Genomic DNA, 19,133 nt, shown 5'->3' with positions numbered 1-19,133 from the left:
GAGCTCAAACAATTTTTCGTAGAGTTGATATGGATGATAGGTTGTCTGCAGTTGGAGAAATTACATCATATAGTCGAGCAAAGTTTAATTCTTAATCTTGAGATATAGTGTCGTTTGCGAGGTTCAAACTTTGATGACCAAAATCGTAAAAATGTTAAAAAATTTCTTTGTTTATTTATTATAATTTGAAACTTTTGACTTATAATATCTCATTAACTACATTGCATACGAACAAAAAATTATACTCAGGCAAATGTAAACCTAATTTTAGAGTTGAAGCAAGCAATAAACTATTTTGGGACCAGATGGAATCGGGGCTCCTGGCCCTTTCTTTAGGGGGCCAAAAACCTGAAACCCTAATTTTTTCATGTTTTAATAGGTTTGAAGGTAAATCAAGCAAAACATCACTTTTAACACGAAAACATCACGAAAGAACACAACCACCCCTACTTTAGGGTGAAGCGTGGCATATAAGAGGCCACGGATGGAATGTTTGGATAAAATGTCCAAAAAATGATACCAGAGTTGGTAGAATATCCTGCTGTAACCTAAAATTAGGGCTCAAACTGAAACTAAAATTTACACCCCTCCCCCTGGTAAGTAACAATGTTTCTAAAAACACAAACTCGTCCATTAGTGATGTATTCTAGAAATGTCACCGCTGTTTATTTAACTTACATTCTAGTTTTGAAAATAGGAACTTTTCAAATCATTTTTTGAATTACGCAATTTGAGTGACCCGTGAGCCCTCTAACCCCTCACCCTTGAAACTTCTTAACTTTATTTCAACCAAATTTTATTAAAAACAATTTAAAAATTGAATGAGGTTCTTTACCAGGCAAACAATTTGGTTATTTTTAATAAAAACAATTACCACAACTTCGAAATGAAAAATGATTGGGGGCACGTGCCCCTCCCTCGTGCCCCTTAGAAGCTACGCCACAGACATCAGACCATTCGACTGCGAGTATTGTTCGTTGTCACACGACTTTGTTCTTCATTACTTGCTCTTTTCAAGCTTTGTTACTCAGCAGACAAAATGTGATGAGTCACGGGTAGTGCTTGGCTTGTTATCAGGTAGAAGGTCATGTGATGTGAAGATGATGCATGAAAAAAGACCAATGCCCGGATATGTGACGTCAAAGTCATTCAGCCGTGTCAGAAAAAATACAAAAAGTGAGAGGGATTAGCAACAGTCAAAGAAGGCAGCTTCTCGTAATGTTTGGATGAAGTTACTACAAAGCTAAAGCGAACGTGTTCCTGCATTTCGAGAGACTTTTGCATGTGAAAATGACTGACTTTTTCGATAAAGACGCAGAACTTCATCAATATTATTTTGGTAACATTTTCTATGTTCTATTTCAGTTAGAGACCTGCCGGTATTTCACAAATTGTGGCGTGAGAAGCGACTTAGGTAAAGGTTTGCATTTTATCTGAAGAATTTCTTGTCTGTGTAAGCTGAAAACACAGAAAGTTTCAGTTTCTATCTAAGGAATGTAACGCATCTCGAAAAGTTCAATTTCAAAATACATAGTTCCATGGGTGATCAATTGCAATTGTCTTTTACAAGGTCACCTTTTCATAGTATTCTTATATCAATCTTCAACAGTAAATAATGAATTGGACGGCAGAAAGCTTACAGGTAGGTAGGCATACGCTGTGATTACAAGGTTAGTAAGCTTATCATTTGATATTTGTGAATGTAAACCCGACCGCGTAGCACTGTAGACTTTAGGAGATTAAATCTGCCAGTAAGATAATTTATTGTTTTGAGGCTACAGTTCATTGTGTTTAAACTTATTCTAGTCAGAAAAAAAGACATGTTTTGGCAAATAAGTGAAATTTCTTATAATACGGTACAGTAACAGTAAAAGCTCTGCAAGCTCATTACAGATTATCAAAACTACAAAAATAAAGCTTCATTCAGCCTACCAGAAAGTTTTTGCGGCGTAGGGCGATAGCAATAACAAGCATTTTATTTTGCGTCCACAATGTAATTAGAGATGCAACGCAACAGACAGCAATCACTTTGTCACCGGTGAAAGCCGTGGTACCCACTCGAAAGAGCACCGGTTCGACACCGCTTAAGAGCATGCAGCTGCGTCTAACATTAGAATGCTACCGGTACATCGTTTGGTCGAGTCAGAGCTTTGAACTGAAGCTAAAAAAATCTTAATTATTTGAATCTATTACGGTGTCATGTACATACTACCAACATTGCCGAGATAGACAGAGAATAGAGAAGTTTAAAGTGAACTTGAGGTCAGACTTATATTTATTCAATTAAAACTAGAATTTGAACAGGCATAAAAACTGGCGTAGCTCTCCACTTTGAGTTTAAACCGCCACGGTTTAAACATAAAACTTTTGAAATCAAAACCTATAGTAGCCCCTGGCATTAAATTTTAGCCTATACCAATGTAGGCTAAATAAATTCCTTAAATGACATGAATTATTTAAACAAGAAATTTTGAAATATAGCCTATCAATGCTTGTGCAGTAGCCCACGGCATGAAACACTAGTTTTTTAATCACTTTATTAAAAATACTAAATCGATCTTAGATATGTCACATTTTGCTGGTACATTTTTGGGATAATTGCAGAAAAAAGTAAGTGACGTACTAATTTGTTGGGTAAAAAGAATAACTGAATACTCAAAGACAGCATAACAACGGTCACAGAAACTACACGCAAAACACAAATTACCCATTGCAAGTGAGTAGTATTCATATGCAGTATTTTTAGAACAAGAGTAAACCTACAGTACTTCAATGTCTGTTCAATGTCATTGAATGTAGAGTTCTTAGTTTTTCATTATGTAACTTCTCAACAACTTATATAGCTTATATTCTATTTGAACAATGACCTTCTGATGATCCCCCTTCCAGGGTGAAACAGACTGTAGAGGTTTTAGAGAGTAGTAAGTTAGTAGTAGGCTGAATATATATGATGTAACTTATAAAGAAAATCACAATTAAGAAAAACGAGTTAGTGAAAATTCTATTCCAGGCTGTTTAACGTGAGACTATTTTTGACGACTATTTTAAATAACTTCTTTATTCTATTTACAGCTTGTTTGCCACCGGTGGAAGTTTAACACACAAAAATAACAAAAACAATCTCAAAAATTCAAAATATGAATCGTTTTGCTTCTCCATACATTTTACTTAAGAATGTAGTCTAAGTAGATTACAAAGGATAAAAAGTACCATAACGTACTCTTGGCAGCCTGTTTCACCAATAGTAGGATGTTTAGTTCAATTCACCATTGATAGAACATTCAGTCGCAATTGATGCGTAATGCATTCTTAACAACGGATTTATGCTTTATGAAAAGGTGTGACAAACACATGTACATGAGTTTCCTGTTCAATTGTCGTCCAATTTTCTCCCAATATCTTATCATTCAAAACCGGCTCTCAAGGCACGTGAAATGTTTGCTCGACCAGCACAATCACCCCTTTATCTGCTCATACATAGATGATTGATGCGTTGCATTGTCTGAGTGACATCTTTGACAAAGCGATCACAAGACTTTTCGAAGTTCTTTTCTCCAATACTGTTCCGGCAGCGTCGGTACAATATTGCTTTACGTTTTGACAAGGGCGCTGACGCCGGTTTCGCTTCATGTTGTTTTGTTGGGTGAAAACGATGAACCGGGACTTCGTGATTGCTTTTTCTTTGTGCCAAGAGGCCAACAAGGTAGATGAATGAAACATGAACCCTAACAGTAAAATCCGTCAGCTTTACATGGATTCAACGTCTACAGACATTGAATCCATGTAAAAATCACGAGTTTTGCTGTCTGGGAAACAGTCCGATTCTAATTCAAGCTTTTACTCGCTTTTGCTGAGTCATGGTGGAAGTTGTAAAACACAGTTGCGCATAAACGTATTAATCTGCAAGTCATCAGCATAGTTCGTCTAGGTCAGCAAATGACATCAGCTAAAAAAATTACATTGTGATTTTCCATCACGTTTATTACGCGCATGGCCGCAACAACGGCTGGTGCATTGCACCGGGGCCCCTAAACGAGAGGGCCCCACGTTGCTAAAAAAATTTATGAAATATATCGGTAAAAAACTAAAGTAAACTTGTTATTATTTCATTTAAATCGTCCACGTATGATTTTTTTTCGTGCAGCATTTTTGTTTACTACTGGAAGTTTTTTTCTTTCGATTGTTGACAAAAAGTTTATAAAAAAATCTCTTCATGAAAAAGTCGGCCATGTTTAGGAGTCTTGGGATTTACTCTGCGACTGTTATATCACCAACCGCAAACATTCCTGTCACATAAAGTCTGCTATAAATAAATTGAAGTAGGTATTTTTGATTTTTACTTGTTTCAACAAACGGGTGTTTTGCTGCCTTGAGGCCCATTAACCCAAAATGAACTAATTTCAATTCCCTCGATTTCAACATAATATAACATTAATTAAACCAGTGATGTTGAAGAAGTTGTCAATTTTTTTGGACTAGTTCGGGAAAAAGTTTTGTACAGTATTTCTCACCATGATGCAATTTTCGGCGGTTTACGTGGACTCTGTCATTGTGACTAAAATACACTTTTTTAAGCATGTTTTTCTGTCTGGGGAGTTCTAAGCTATTTTCTGCTACATGTAAAACTTCAAAGTGATTATATGTCGGCTTGTGTGAAATTTTTTGCGTAATCAGTCGGCGAATTAACGAATATGTTTTGAAATGTAGTTCCTCATCACATTTTGATGAAAGTACCTTAAATTTCATAAAGTTGTGCCATTTTTTAGCAACAGTTGATAGCAGGCAATTTTAAGCTTTTGAAATTAAATTGATCTGTCGTCGTTACTTTAATGAAAGCACTTTTAGTTTAGAATGCTTTTGTTTATCTGCAGTTTTATTTCTGGTATGACAAAAATCAATGAATCAGCACTTTTACGTACGAGAAGTGACACTTTTAATTTTTGATTTGAGAGTCATAAACTCAATTTTTAGTTCTGATGATCCCTATTTCTGACTCCCAACAAATTGCAGAAAGACAACTTAAAACACAAACAACTCATTTCCGGTTGGCGGCACGATTTTTCTTGGGCACATTTTGTAATTCTTTTGAAGTCTGCCTCCCCAACGTGTTTCTTGCTACCATTTCCTATGCCACCATATCGTTCGGCAATAAATTTTGATTCATCATATAAAAATAAATCATTATGAAAACATCGCTTTGCAATTAGGTTGTTATAAAAAGGTTAAATTTTTATGTTATTTGTATTTGCCACAGTCTTTGAGTGAATATTCTAAAAACAACGGCAGCAACAAAGAAAACATTGCACTAACCAAGTCTAATATATCAAGAACTATATGACCAGTTGTCGTTGGCTGGACTTGATCATGGAGCTTTATAGCACTGTAGGTGATGTTCAACAATGCGATTAACTGTTAATAATGATTTAGTTCTTTTATCACTTGAATAAAGGTTGAATAAACGTTGTCAGATAGTAGAAAGTCTTTTTTTATTGTAAAATTAACTTCAGATTACAAACAAAGAAAATTTGCAATCGCTAAAATACTGAAATTGTATTGATAGATTGGGCTTAGAATATTAGACTTCTTCAAGATAAAGTTACTTAAGGTGATTTAAGATTTACTTTTGGAGACAAATACACAAAATTTATGCTCTAATGAAGACTACGTAGCCACAGAATGAGCAGAAATGCTTTGTTCTCGAGGGGCGAAGTGTTTAGTCCAAGTCACTGTCGTTTTGGCATCTTTCTAGAATCTAGAGCACTTGTGTGGGCACGACAATAAAGGATATGTCCGAAAATGGACACGAAGAATAACGTTTTTTGTTTTTTCATCAAATTTTGACCTCAATCTTCTACTACGAGGCTGAGAAACGACAAAAAGTTATTGTTTTTTTCTTTCCGCCCACCTATGGCCACTGTAAAAGTAGCCACACTGCACATTTGCAGCAATGTAACTTTTTAACGTGTTCTTGAACTATTTGTCAGTCAAATTGCAGCAAGGAAATGTCCAATCAACAAATCATTTTCATAAGGGTCAGTTTGTGAACTGCTGTTCTATGTTATTTGTTAATCCTCAGTTCTTGCATTTCAGAAGCAACTAGCTTTGAAAATGGCAACGGATTATCTCATCAATGTACAGGTGAGTTAAAAATATCAGTGTCGTGTAGCTTAGTAGGCTACTACAAAACAAATATTAAGAAACAATAATAGAATTTTCATAGATTTCAATGTGCGAAACTTGAAAATTTTTCTTTGTAGTATATGCCGTCTCTGATGTAGGGTTGGAGCACAGGGGGTTCTTGCATTCTCGGTGTTTCCATGGTGCAAGAAACATTTTTTTTTTAAACACTTTCTAACTTTTTGTTTGGTCCCGTATAGCTGAATAATGCAACGTAGACCAAAGAACGCAAATTTGCAATCTTTGGTTGGAATTTAAATTCAAGAGGTCATTTTTTCTAATGCTGCAACAAAACGTTTACTTTACGATAATGTCCCATTTTTGATATGAGTCAGTTTTCATAAATAGGGAGCCTACAATAATAGAAAGTTGATAATCAATTGATTACTATTGGTCTGACATTTTTGAATTTTTATTATATAATGTGTCAAATTTTCAATAATGTTCTCAAAAACTTCAACCATGTAATGTTGATCAAACCCACAAAATTCTAAAGTTTGCAAGGTCTCATAATTTTGACTAGATGAGAAATGAACAAGCCTTTTATGGCGTGATATTTGAACAAGGTTACGACCCCTACCTCTTCTCTATCGGGCAACGTCAAATTTACTCAAAAACGATCACAGGCTTACAGATTGACCTGTTTTGTCTACAAACGTAGGTCATCCTGCTCATACTCTACCATTTGTGATTGGCACATTTTTCTTCCGGCCGGTATCATAAGACTTTCATAAAAAACGTGTTGACAGAAGTCCCTCGGTGAAAGGACAATAACAACCATTGATGGCAAAGTAGATTTTCTCCCTTTTCACGTTTACTTATCTAACCTCCTCCCCTGCATGTGTCCACAAGTGTAATATAATGTGAAGATAAACTGACAGAAAATTTAGCCTATGCCAAACAGTCCTGTATAAGTCAAAGTTTGCCGGTTTAAACTGGTTTGGATTTAGTAAATTATTAATTTTGGTTTAATAACCTAAAGTCGGTCAATATTTGCCTTACGAGAATTAATCGACAGAATAGAATGACATGACAATGCATATATTCATGAAATTGAACTTGCGCATAGGGCTATGTACAAAGTTCATCTGCATTCTTAAATTGATAGAGCTTCGGTAGAGAGTTTGTCTTGTTGAACTCTGGTTGAACCATAGGCATACGAAGCCGAGTAACGTGATCAAGTTTAACATCTTCAAGTTAATTACATATAGAAACACAAAACTACGCAACAAATTAAGTATCGAACGTTTTCAACATCACAAAATGTCCTCTTCACGAATAATATACATACAACATGTATGCCTATGATTTTTAAATTGATTGTTGAATAGGCTAGTCTACCGAGCATTTTAATTACGAAAAATAGCTTCTAACTTCTTGACTTTTTAAAAAATCGAATTTGTCAAATGAATATCCATAGCCCATAGGTTATATATAAAGCGCATGCCAAAAAGTAAACCTGAAGATTTGCTTTATATGATTCCTGTCCACTTTATTTGAAAGCTAAGTCTTTATAGCAACCAGACATGAGGCTGGATCATACCCCAATATTTTGTTATCGTATTTTGCATGATAGCCTATGTTGCAGTGCAAGCCCAACCGACATTTAATTTTGGCCTACTTGTTTTTAATTGTCGTAGTCGTAAGTAGTATAGTTGGTAGTCTCCTGTGTTTATGACAAGTAACTTATTTGACATTTACGGAATAGCAATGAGCATTTTTTATGACAATGTAGCTTACAGAACACTGCAAATCACATACCGGTATGCAAAAGAGTGGAAACAGTGAAGAGACATGTATGTAGCCTAGAAATTGAGTTAGTTGTTCCACTTTAGTTTTCCAAGAAAATTTGCATTTATTTTATAAGCAAAGAAAAAACTTTCTTGACATTTTACGACATCTAGGTTTTACATAGCCAAAATTCAATTCCTTTATTTAAACACCCTGATTTATCACCATTGGCGTTTAACCAAAAGTTTTGGGGTAAATAGTGCACTCACTTGTCGTTACCATCTGGTCTGCGCAGTTGAATCATTTAAATGTATCATTTTGGAAGATGTGAGCAATTATGCGAAAGCCATATGGCTTCTGTCAGCTATTAAACTGGCGTCCTTCTCGAAAGATCGTGTCTGACGTCAGCGTTCTTTGTTCGCCATGTGATCGCATGGTTGAGCGGTTTCAATTTTTCCTTGTCATTCTGTTTGTGTTTGGTCTTGGGATCAGTTGTTCAAATTGTCCAAGTTAGCGCAAGAGTTGGATGATAAAGCATTGTGAAAGTGGAATAGTGATGTGATAATTTATTGTTGGTAAAAAGCCTACTATTGTTGTATTAAGAAAATTTGTAGACAAGTTATAAGACTTACATAACATCCAGTTAAGAATAGTCTAGTGTAGCCTCGTTCAAATTTTTAAAATCAGAATTGTGACTTGTCAGTGAAGTAATGGCGATATAAGAAACACTTTATATGGGAAATTTCATATGAAATTTAGCTATTCACAATTTATTATGTATTTCTGTGTAAAAAAGCTAAGACAAATAAAAATCTTTAAAATTCAAGAGTTTGATACCCTAATGTTAGAAACAATTCAGATTGATTGATTGAATTTTTGGACCAGGAAAGCTTCTTTGAAAGCTTAATCCTGGCAGTTTTGCATACTTGTAGAGTTTTTAAACCACTGATGCAGCCCCTGTCACCAAGATAAACAGGGAGAAGTTTCCGATTGTTGGTGTGTTTTGCAAGAGAGAATTTTTCCATTCATTTGATGCCATTGAAGGGAAAGCAGATTATCAGCAAAGAAATGGAAGTAATTTTTCTGTTGTGTGTTGATTAACAGTTGGCCTTACGGTTTAAGTTGCAAGTCACTACTATCAACAATAAACATACCATAGCGTATGATGAAACAATAGCCTAAATAGTTTCACCTAAGTCACATCTAAGCTTGGTTCAAAAAGAAAGTTTGATTATTGCACAAACATTTGAAATGTACCGTAATAGTGCACAAGTATAGACGCAACCTATTTCATCCTCTAAACACTTAAGTAGTCATCTGAAAAGATTGAGAAAAAAAATAGAACGAAGCTGATGTCGCTGATCGGAGTTTCCGCAAACATTTAAAAATTTTCCTTTTGAACTAATCATTGAAATTTAATGGGCCACCACAAAATAAGTGTGACTAACCCTAATCTAAATTTGATAACCCTAACCCTAGAGTGAGGTTAGGTTTATCAACTATTATTTCAAGATACTTCGCGTTGTCAATTGCTTGTAGTATTTTGAAATTATAAGGTTTAGGGCCTTAGTTTTAATATGAAAAGTGCGAAAAGGTTTTTGTGTTATAACCTAAATTGCTTGTTAAATTTTCTAAAAAATATTGACCTGATGAAGTATGGAACTTGTACGTTTAACAAACTTGTGTTTACCACAGATTACTATTTCAGCGATTATCTCTGTTGCTAGCAATGAATTGTTTGCTTTGAATTGCCTTTTAGTTAAGCATTTGCAACATGGCTGCTACCTGTCTTTATTTGATTGATATTATCGCTCTATAGTTTAATTGCATTTCAATACTATTTACCGGTACAATGGAAGTTGGGAGACGCTGGGCAATGAAGAAAAACCCAGCATTATATCTTTTAGACATTGCAGTTTTATTGGCATTCTTTCGCCAAATAGACATAGACAATGTATTTTCACCTTCTCAAAATTCTTTTGAAGAATTACTAACTCACGGTGGCCCTATTGTTGGCATTCTTCCCTCTGCATTGCATCCTCATCAATTTGGAGATGATTTATTGAATCTAAAGTTGTCAGCTCTAGATTATAGCAGTTTGCACAATGATTATCAAACAATTATGGATGATGCGCATAGCAGGATTCCTAGAGTTATCCAACATATTCAAAATACAACCAACAATGACACCGTTTCTGGTCGAAATATCACTGCTATGATTTTACAATTCCCTGAGAATGAAGTTGCAAGCGCACCCACAGAACTTAGTGTTTGGAACAATGCTACAGCACAAGTTTCTTCCAACACTGAAATTGAAAGAAATATTTTTGATTCTTCAAATACATCACAACTCGACATTTTTGACACCATGTCACTCAATGAACACAGTAACTTTTCTGAACTTTTATCTAATTCACAAAATAGTGAAGAAATATATAATAATGCTGATGATGTTCGGTGGCGAGAGTACCTCACAGAGTATAATGCTACCAAAGAACAAGGAAAAAACAGCTCTGAAAATAATAGTTCTAATCCGGATTACATTGATATCGGAAGTCTTGATGATATTGAAATGAATTCTCTCCCTGATGCTCGTCTCAGAACAACATCTGAAATCAGTGAAGAAAGTGGAATTGAACTTTTGGAAGCTTTAGAAGTCAAGTTGGTAGCAACCAGTGATTCACCACACAGTGAAAGCCATGAAGAACAGCTATTATTTCCAAACCAAGACAATAACGTCAATTTTATTTCTTTTGAGGTGCAGTTTTCTAACCAGTTTTTAGTTTGCTTTATATTTTACATTGCTTTTTGCAATCAATTTGACTTCATCTTGTCCTTTGAACAAAACTACATTGGATTGTTTGTTAATTCTGTTTTGTTTTTCAGAATGCAGACCTGATGCACATGTTGCACCAGCAAGATGTTGATCTTGGATACACTTTACCACAAGCACATGACCTTACAAAATCATCGAATGATATGAATGAAATTTCAAAAGAAAATGATACGCAGGTATGACATACAGTATTACGATAATCAACAGCAAGTTTTCTGTTCTGTGCAGGTGTACTTTTTTGTAAGAGGACCAGTAGAATTTATTTGATATAATACTATTTTATTTTCACTCAATTCTGGTGTTTTTGCCACATTATTCGATATTTCCACAGCTTAAGAGCAATACTGCATCTTGATTGATATAACTGTAAACATAACCTATTGTTTTAGGAGGTTATGGATTTCATAATTGATGGTGAAACAGGCGAGCACATTCCGGTTGCAGCTTCGCAACTGTCTACTAGTATTAACACTCCAGGATCACTGCTCTCACACTCAGTGGTCAATCCAGCTGACACAAATAACACTTTAAGCATTGAAGAGTGCTTCCAGTTGCTTGAAAGCTCTCTCGATGACATTCAACCGCAGAATCTACAAAATCAGGTTTGTTATGTCATATTTTGCCAATAAACTCAAAAAGTATTATTTGTCATTGGTCTTTTCATGTTATGTAAGTAATGTAACAATGTAACATGAACTCAAGTACCCAGGTTCCTGTTTTGAATGGTCCTTATTTTTTCCAATACGTCAATTTTGTTTTGTATCACAGATTGCACTGGACAATCAAACCAACACAATTAGAAATTTATCGTCATTACTTGATGAAAATGAAACCGCCGTGCCAACACAGATTGTAAGTCTCAACTTTGTAGAAGACAAATGATTGCCACTTTAGATATCATGCGAGTAGTCTTAACTGTTCATTTGTTGTTTGAAATGCTTCTCTTTTGTCGATTTTACAAATACCTTATGGAAATACTCACTATGTGATTATCTACATGTAGTTTATAAGAACAAGGCATTTTGATTCTTCCTGTCTTTATGCATTATGCAATACATTTAGCTGGCTGACTCGGAAATCAATGAGATGTTTGTATTTTAATGTCATATAATTTCTTCCTCGTTATACTTCCTATTAGGCTACCAACCATCTGGTAGAGCAGATTTAAACTATTTCCAGCAGTGTATTTTTTATGGAAGTTAAAGTGCTTGCAGAGGTAGTAAGAATAAAACATTTGATTTATGTTTCAGAACAACGATTTGTGGCAACAAATTGCAAATATATCAGAACTTGCTGGCTTAAACTTTACAGCAGAAGACAGCCAGCCGTTGCTGCAAAATTACAATGATACAGATCTCAGGTAGGTTAGCCAACCATTATTTTAGTGGCATAGTTTTCTGAATTGTACTCTCTTTACTTGCGTGAGTGACATTAACACTTCTTTTTTACACTTAGACCGTCATCCAGTCTACAACCCAACGTTACAACAAATGAACAACCACTGGATCTTTTTGTTCAGCCAAATCATCTGGGTACATTTGTGTTTTCATATTTAGGTGCAATGGTGCATGACGAAAATATTTGAAAACAAAATAAAGAACTGATAAAGTGGCTAAAAATCTCGATGAAGAGACATTGCACTGATGTTATTTTACAACCAATAGGTTTGGGTTAAAACTAATTCTCATCAGTACGGCGCATGTATAACTCAGCGGTTTATTACCTTTTTGCTTTTTAGATGATACATATGGTGGTTCACCCATCGTTATGCCACCCGCAGCTCAACCATATGATGTCTCTGGTGGGTTTCCATCGACTAATTTGAACTCTTCTTTAAACACTCCACCAACTGATGCCATGTCTTTCACACCAAGTTCAGAATATAGACTTCCAATGGATGCCGGCTTTGCTTCAAACACCACTTCTCCTGACCGAGAGGTAGCTAACTTTTCTTTAATTTTGCTTTTTGTTGTTGTTTAATTTTGCTTCTAATTTCCAGCAAATTGATTTGTGTAATCAGCATAAAATAAGAAAATTGTTTACCCAGCTAATAAAATGCTTCATTTTTATGTCAATATAACATCTCTATACATCGATGGATTTTTCTAGCTGATTTTGTCATCTAAAGCTTGTTTGATCTTGATTCTTGATGTGAATCCCAGACAGCAAATCAGCTGTTTTTTACGTTGATTGAACGTCTGCAGACATTGAATCAATGAAATAACGGCTGATTTGCTGTTTGGGAAAGCATCCTGTGTTCAAGTTTTTAAGTATCTATTACATTTTATTTAATTGGAGGTGCTCATATTTTATCTTCTAGTTTACCTCTCGCCAAAGATCTAAAGTTAAATTACCCCATCATATTTTGTTCTTTTAAACTAAATTGTGAGCATTTATCATGATGTACAATCAGTCTGTTTTTTCTTCAGTAAATTTACTGGACCCCATCATCATAATCCATCGTCGGTTTGTTCCCCACTAGTGGGGGTGGCCGATTGTTTCCGCGCAGCAATTGTTTTAATCCCTTTTCTCCATTTCACCCTGTCCCTTGCATCTTCCTCCTTCAGTCCGACTTTTTTAAACTCATCCTTCACTTGTTGTTTCCACGTTCTTCTTGGACGACCGCGTTTCCTCTTCCCATCCACCTTTAGATCTAGTGCCTTTCTAAGAAAACTTCCTTCCTCCCTCCTTATCACATGTTCATACCATCTTACTCCATTTGCCCTTGCCAGTTGGTCTATGGTCTCTCTCATCTCTAGCATATCCAACAATTCTTCAGTAATTTCAGTAACTTCAGTAATTCCCATTTATAGATAAAATTTGTCTCCGATTGGAGCTCTTGACAAGTCAAATTTTTAAAGCACTGTTTTCTCTTCTAGGAATCTAATTATGGCTTCGGCGGTTTGAGCAACCTGACCCTTGTGGATACGAACGCCAGGCAACCATCCACTTACAGCAATGGCTCCATGTTGTCGTCACTGTCTGAACCGGGACAGGGGTTCTTTGACCTAAACTTGAAACCGGTCGAAAGTACCTCAAATGTACCCCATCTTGCGTCGTTCAACTCTACAGTGTCCCCATTCAACAATATGGTAAATTTGTCTGGTTCTATCTTGCTCAGAGTACCACATTCTGTTTTTTGTTTATTTTGTTGAATAAATTCGATTAGGTCATCACTTCTGTCTTCCTGTGCTTGTTTCTGGATACTGTTTTACAGATAAGCGAGTTGCTCAAAAGAATCAGTCACCTATCGTTTAAATTGATCACTTGTGACATGCGACAGCCTGGTTTAATTCATATTTTGCTGATACGAAACAGATACCTGTCAATTATTACGTTATTTGTTATTTCTGTAGGCTGATACTCAGTTTACCTTCATAGCTAAGATACAATATCAAACTAACTTTTATTTTTCATTGGCTTAACTTTGGTACTACAAGTCCTGCCAAAGTGTACTACAGTATTAGTTCAGTGTTTTAATGCTATTTTTGTTTGCCATTTGTTATTTGCGTTGTGTTTCAAAACACTTTTTTTCGTACCATACTTTGCTCCCCCTGTTTACCTCTTGTTGAACGGTATATTTTCAAAATTAGAAAGCAACTCTTAGTTTTTCACCCACATGCAGGTTGAATGAGAATGTTTGGTTCTTAAACGAACCTCTTGCTGTCGTCTAAGTTCAGATTTATTTTTCTAGAATGGAACTTACTTCAATCCTCCTGCCTTACAACCTCCCGCATCGCTTTCGTCATCTTCATTTCCATCCCTTTCCAACTCCTCCAAAAATCACCATCCAGCTGGGAGCACTCTGGATGTCAATGCGATTTCCGAATTCAGTGATTCGGACTCCGGAGTGTCCTTGGAGCTTAGTCCGAGAGGTGAGACAAAAGTGCTTTTACAATGATTATGATAACCTTGAATACCTCTTCTTCTATTTAAGTGAGTCAATAGGTTTTAGTTGTATAATTTGCATCGCACTGCTACTTCTTATCAGTCAGGGCTAAGTCATTTAATCTTTTCTCCTTGTGGAACACATAGCTCATTAACAGAAGCATCTATTGGATTTCATCATCATCATAATCCATCGTCGAAAGGATTTATTTACAGCAATTACAACAGAAGGCCACCTCTTTTCTTTACTGCGCTATGTTTTTGAGCTCTTGATTTTTTGTGGGTTTGGTCGGGATTTAAATTCTTTTTTCAATGCTATAGCACAGCAGAATTAAATTAAAGTCGTAATTTTTTCAGCTTTTTTCTCCACGATAACTTTCACATACAATTTGTGGCTTTTGATCACTTCAACACCGAAGCACGTCAATTATACATAAAAAAAACAAAAAAAACAACTCGCTCTTTAGGCAGGAGTGTAAACTGTTTTAGTGTGAACGAAAAGTGCGCTTCATCACTTTGAATAACCTTCTAGGATTGTACTCCAACGGCGGGCAGCAGTTGAACAACAATGGTGGAAGTGTCGACATGCGAACATTGAAGTCGATCAACCACAACCACACCTACAATGGAACCGATGGGGTGCGGAAGCAAACGAACAAAAAGTGAGTTTTGAATGCAAAAAGGCACCGTTTGTCAATTTCCAGACAGCAAAATCAGTCGTTTTTACATTGATTCAACGTCTGCAGACCTTAAATCAATGTAAAACTAGCGGATTTTGCTGTCCGGATACGTGAAGCTATTTGTTTATTAGTTTACCCTTACTCAATGCTCAATCTCTTGTATGCTACTATGCATGGGTAGTTTCAGTTACCGAAGCTAAGTTATAGTCTGCTTAAAGGGTTTTAAGTGTCGCTAATGTGATTTTCTCTGCCTTAACGTGTTTTTTGAAAAAGAAGTGCTGTTTCATTCAAGTAAACTTATTCGCAATCATGTCATCGTCTTACGAAACACAACTAGCAAGTCAAGCCCTATTTACATTAATTCAACGTCTGCAGACGTTGAATCAATTTAAAAATGCGCTGATTTGATGGCCGAGAAAAAAAATGTCTTATGTAGTATCTGATTATGATCTTGCTGTCCAATAGGAAGCCTGATCCTAATCAGCCGCGAGAATCACGTGACAAAAGAAAAGCGCGCGAACTTGACCTTCCTTATTCCATGGAGGAGATCATCTCCTCCCCCGTGGAGGAGTACAACGAGATGTTGCTGAGGTCATCACTCACTTCTGCTCAACAAGAGTTGGTCAAAGACATTCGGCGTCGCGGAAAAAACAAGGTATTTTCATTGTTGCATTGCCTTATACTGCATTATACCAATAGAACAACATTGAGTAGTGCTTTTCTCCCCTTATTACACGTTTGCGGATAATTTTTATGTGTATTAACGTTGTTTTTGAGTCACAGAAGTAAGTCAAAGTCTTAAGACAGTGATTCCAGATTGCATCTCATTTGGGGAATAACCAACATCGTTTAAACGTCGCCATCATACAAAACTACAACGCTTCACAAGCTTGGAATGCTATCGTTTCAAAGTAAAGTTGAAATTGCATCATTATCCGTCTTTTTTGCAGGTTGCAGCACAAAACTGTCGCAAGCGTAAGATGGAGACGATAAATGACATGGAGGAAAGCGTTGACATACTGCGGACACGGAAGCATCAACTGATGGACGAACAGAGTCTTCTAAATGCGCAGAAGGAAGACTTGAAAGCACGATACAATACCTTGTACCAGGAGGTGGGTGCTTTGGGTTTGCTGTGTTCAACGATATTGCCTCTCCCTGGTAAAATCTTAACGTCATTTCCCGGACAGTAAACCCGTCATTTTTACATTTGTTCAACGTCTGCAGACGTTGAATCAAGAATAGTAGTCAATGAGCTGGTCGGTCCGACAAAACGGGGTCGGCTGTCAAGCATAACTTTCTGTTAACTTTGTAATAGTTTCAACTGGTATGTAATAAATCCAGATAGTTTAAGAAATTTTTTGCGTCTAATTTAGTGCGAAAAACATCACTCTCCATAAAATTGTGGCTTTCGACTGTTTCGAAATTATGCTTAACAAAACCTTTTCTAGAATTCCTTTTTAAAAAAGTTTAAGATAATAATGTATTTGGCAGCTCTGACTCCCCACAGCAAAATCCGTCATTTTTACACTCTAGGTCTGTCTGCTTTGTAAAATGCCGAGAGCAATCCGAATCTGCAATGTTTGTAACGTTGTACAAAAACACATCATTACTTTTTATTATGCTTTCAGGTTTTTTCATCTTTACGTGACGACCTGGGGCGGTCGTACGACCCCAACCATTACCGCCTGGAGCGGGCCGGGGGCATTGCCATCATCGTCCCCCGAATGAGCCAGTCCGCTCAACAGTCCATGGACCAGGACGAATCTAACATGACTGTTAATTTTTCAAAAGTCAAAACTGAAAAGTCGTAACAGCCAAGACAGGATATTCTTGCTGCTCGTTTAGAATCAGTTCGGTTATATTGCGTTGATACAACGTTGCTAAACTACATTGGACGGTCCGTAGTACGCGTAGTGCCATATCACAAAGGCCTTATGTATTCATCGGCAGATATTAGTGGCACTGTTTGCTTTTTGAACTACCTTGGTATTAGAATTATCGGTTGCTAGCAATAATATGGTGATGTCTCGATGTTCATATGAAGATAAGCAGCACCCCTGACAGAAAAATGACGGATTTTTCTGTCTGAGACTTTATTTATTTGTTTTTTTCCGAATGGAAGAAAAACGATCTTGTTAAAATAGAATGCAGCAACAACAAAAGAACATGGCAAAACCACAAAGGCTTAAGACGTACATATTATGCTGCAAGGTATACTTTATATGCAGACTAAGGTTAATTTTAGCACCACCACCAAGCCTCAGCTTATTTATAGCCAATTTATAATGACAGCTTTGTCTCGTCACTACTCAATATAGCCTAACAATTCATCTGTGTTACAACCCTCAACTGGCAAGTAGCATAATAAAGTATGTTGTTGGTAAATCGTTGATAAGAGTTACATGTTTATCGTAGTCGTCCCAGATAACAAAATCCGTCATTTTTTACATTGATTCAACGTCTGCAGACGTTGAATCAATGTAAAAATGACGGATTTTGCTGTCTGGTGTGTGCTTTAATGCGAGGCAAATAATTGTGTTTTTTTTTAACTTTAGCAACAGTGGTTGAATTTGTACAGCAACACGGCTCAGTTGACCATAATATCACAGATGAGCCTTTGTTGCTGGTGGCATTCAGTGAAACGTATGCGACAAAATGTGACGCAGAACTTAGCAATGAACGTCACTGAAACAAATACGTTAAAATGCCATTTTTGTATGATTTTTTGATTCGTGTTTTGTATTCGATTAAAAAAAGATTTTCAACTTTATTTCGTTTGCTTCATCGAAAGGCAGGTATTTGAAATTGAGTTTGTGATCGATTGTTGAAGAATAATTCTTGATCTATTCAGATAATATGAAACCAAGGAAGTTTTCAGAAATATTTGATAATCAGAAATATTTGATTATCAAATAATTCTTGATGTACAATTGGAAATAGTTTGGCGTTAAAACTCGAGTTGTCCGTTAAACTCAATCTATCGATTAAATATTGTGATTTATTGAGAAATATTTGTTTTCCCTCTTATGAACTGAACCAAGACTTCAGCTCCTAGGCCGTATTCTTTATTTCAGGTTGACTGGGTTGGGAAGTGAACGTATGAAGTAAGAAGTTTTGTAAAACATTATTCAAAAGGCAAAATATTATGATAACTGACAAAAACTCATCAATTTTTACAAAAATCTCATGAAACCAATCCACAAGAGCACGCTAGTGAGTAGGTTGACTGTCAAGTCAAATCGTCATCGAGTTTTTTTTAATATGCAGGTTTTACAGGCATGTTTACACTCGTAGGCCCCACTCCAGATGACTGGTTAGTTGCACACATTACAGATTTCACACTTGATCTCGAGTTCATTGTTAGGGTTCGTTGTTAGATCTTTCTACACGTTCGTACCAGCGGGCAGCGGAACCTTCTTTACATCAAAGTAAGATCAATTTTAGCAAGACCCAGTCGATCGAGCAACACGGTTGAGCACAGCTTTTTCACTACGCTGCAGACTACTCTACACTGTATATACTCTACTATACATTGTATACACTCATGCCCGGATTTAGGGGGGCAGAGGGTTCCCCGGGCCCCTCGACTTTTAAAGGCCCCCCTACGTGGAAAAAATGTGATTTTTGTGTTGTTGTTTTTTTTATTTGAGCCTTTGAAGTTTCTACCAAATGCTATGCAGTGCTGGATTAATGCTACTGTAAACGTAGAGGTGGTTTTTCGCGCCGTAGGCGCAAAAATTTTTTTTGCACGGGGGCCCCCCCGATCTAAAAGTGCCCCGGGCCCCCCATCAGCTAAATCCGGCCCTGTATACACTCTG

General features: G+C 36.4%; 1 protein-coding gene across 1 annotated transcript; it reads left to right on the top strand.

Moving 5' to 3' along the window:
- The first annotated feature begins 9,584 nt into the window (after positions 1–9,584).
- LOC145787788 (uncharacterized) lies at positions 9,585–18,085 on the top strand. Its single transcript, XM_082599615.1, has 13 exons — positions 9,585–10,666; positions 10,795–10,920; positions 11,134–11,346; positions 11,513–11,596; positions 11,995–12,104; positions 12,200–12,276; positions 12,483–12,682; positions 13,624–13,836; positions 14,439–14,619; positions 15,165–15,294; positions 15,778–15,967; positions 16,263–16,427; positions 16,944–18,085. The coding sequence occupies exons 1-13, from the start codon at positions 9,761–9,763 to the stop codon at positions 17,124–17,126; spliced, it is 2,778 nt and encodes a 925-aa protein (XP_082455741.1). The 5' UTR covers positions 9,585–9,760; the 3' UTR covers positions 17,127–18,085.
- The last annotated feature ends 1,048 nt before the right edge of the window (positions 18,086–19,133 follow it).

This window comes from Aplidium turbinatum, chromosome 18 (genome assembly GCF_918807975.1).
Source record: "Aplidium turbinatum chromosome 18, kaAplTurb1.1, whole genome shotgun sequence".
In the NCBI taxonomy this organism is placed as follows: domain Eukaryota; kingdom Metazoa; phylum Chordata; class Ascidiacea; order Aplousobranchia; family Polyclinidae; genus Aplidium; species Aplidium turbinatum.
The sequence above is the reverse complement of the archived record's forward strand: the minus strand, read 5'-3'. Positions and strand labels throughout refer to the sequence as shown.

Excerpts from the sequence above, each read along its gene's own strand:
- LOC145787788 (XM_082599615.1), top strand. The coding sequence starts at position 9,761 with ATGGAAGTTGGGAGACGCTGGGCAATGAAGAAAAACCCAGCATTATAT. Across the intron at positions 12,105-12,199 it reads TACAATGATACAGATCTCAG|ACCGTCATCCAGTCTACAAC; the intron begins GTAGGTTAGCCA and ends TTTTACACTTAG. Across the intron at positions 15,968-16,262 it reads GGCGTCGCGGAAAAAACAAG|GTTGCAGCACAAAACTGTCG; the intron begins GTATTTTCATTG and ends TCTTTTTTGCAG.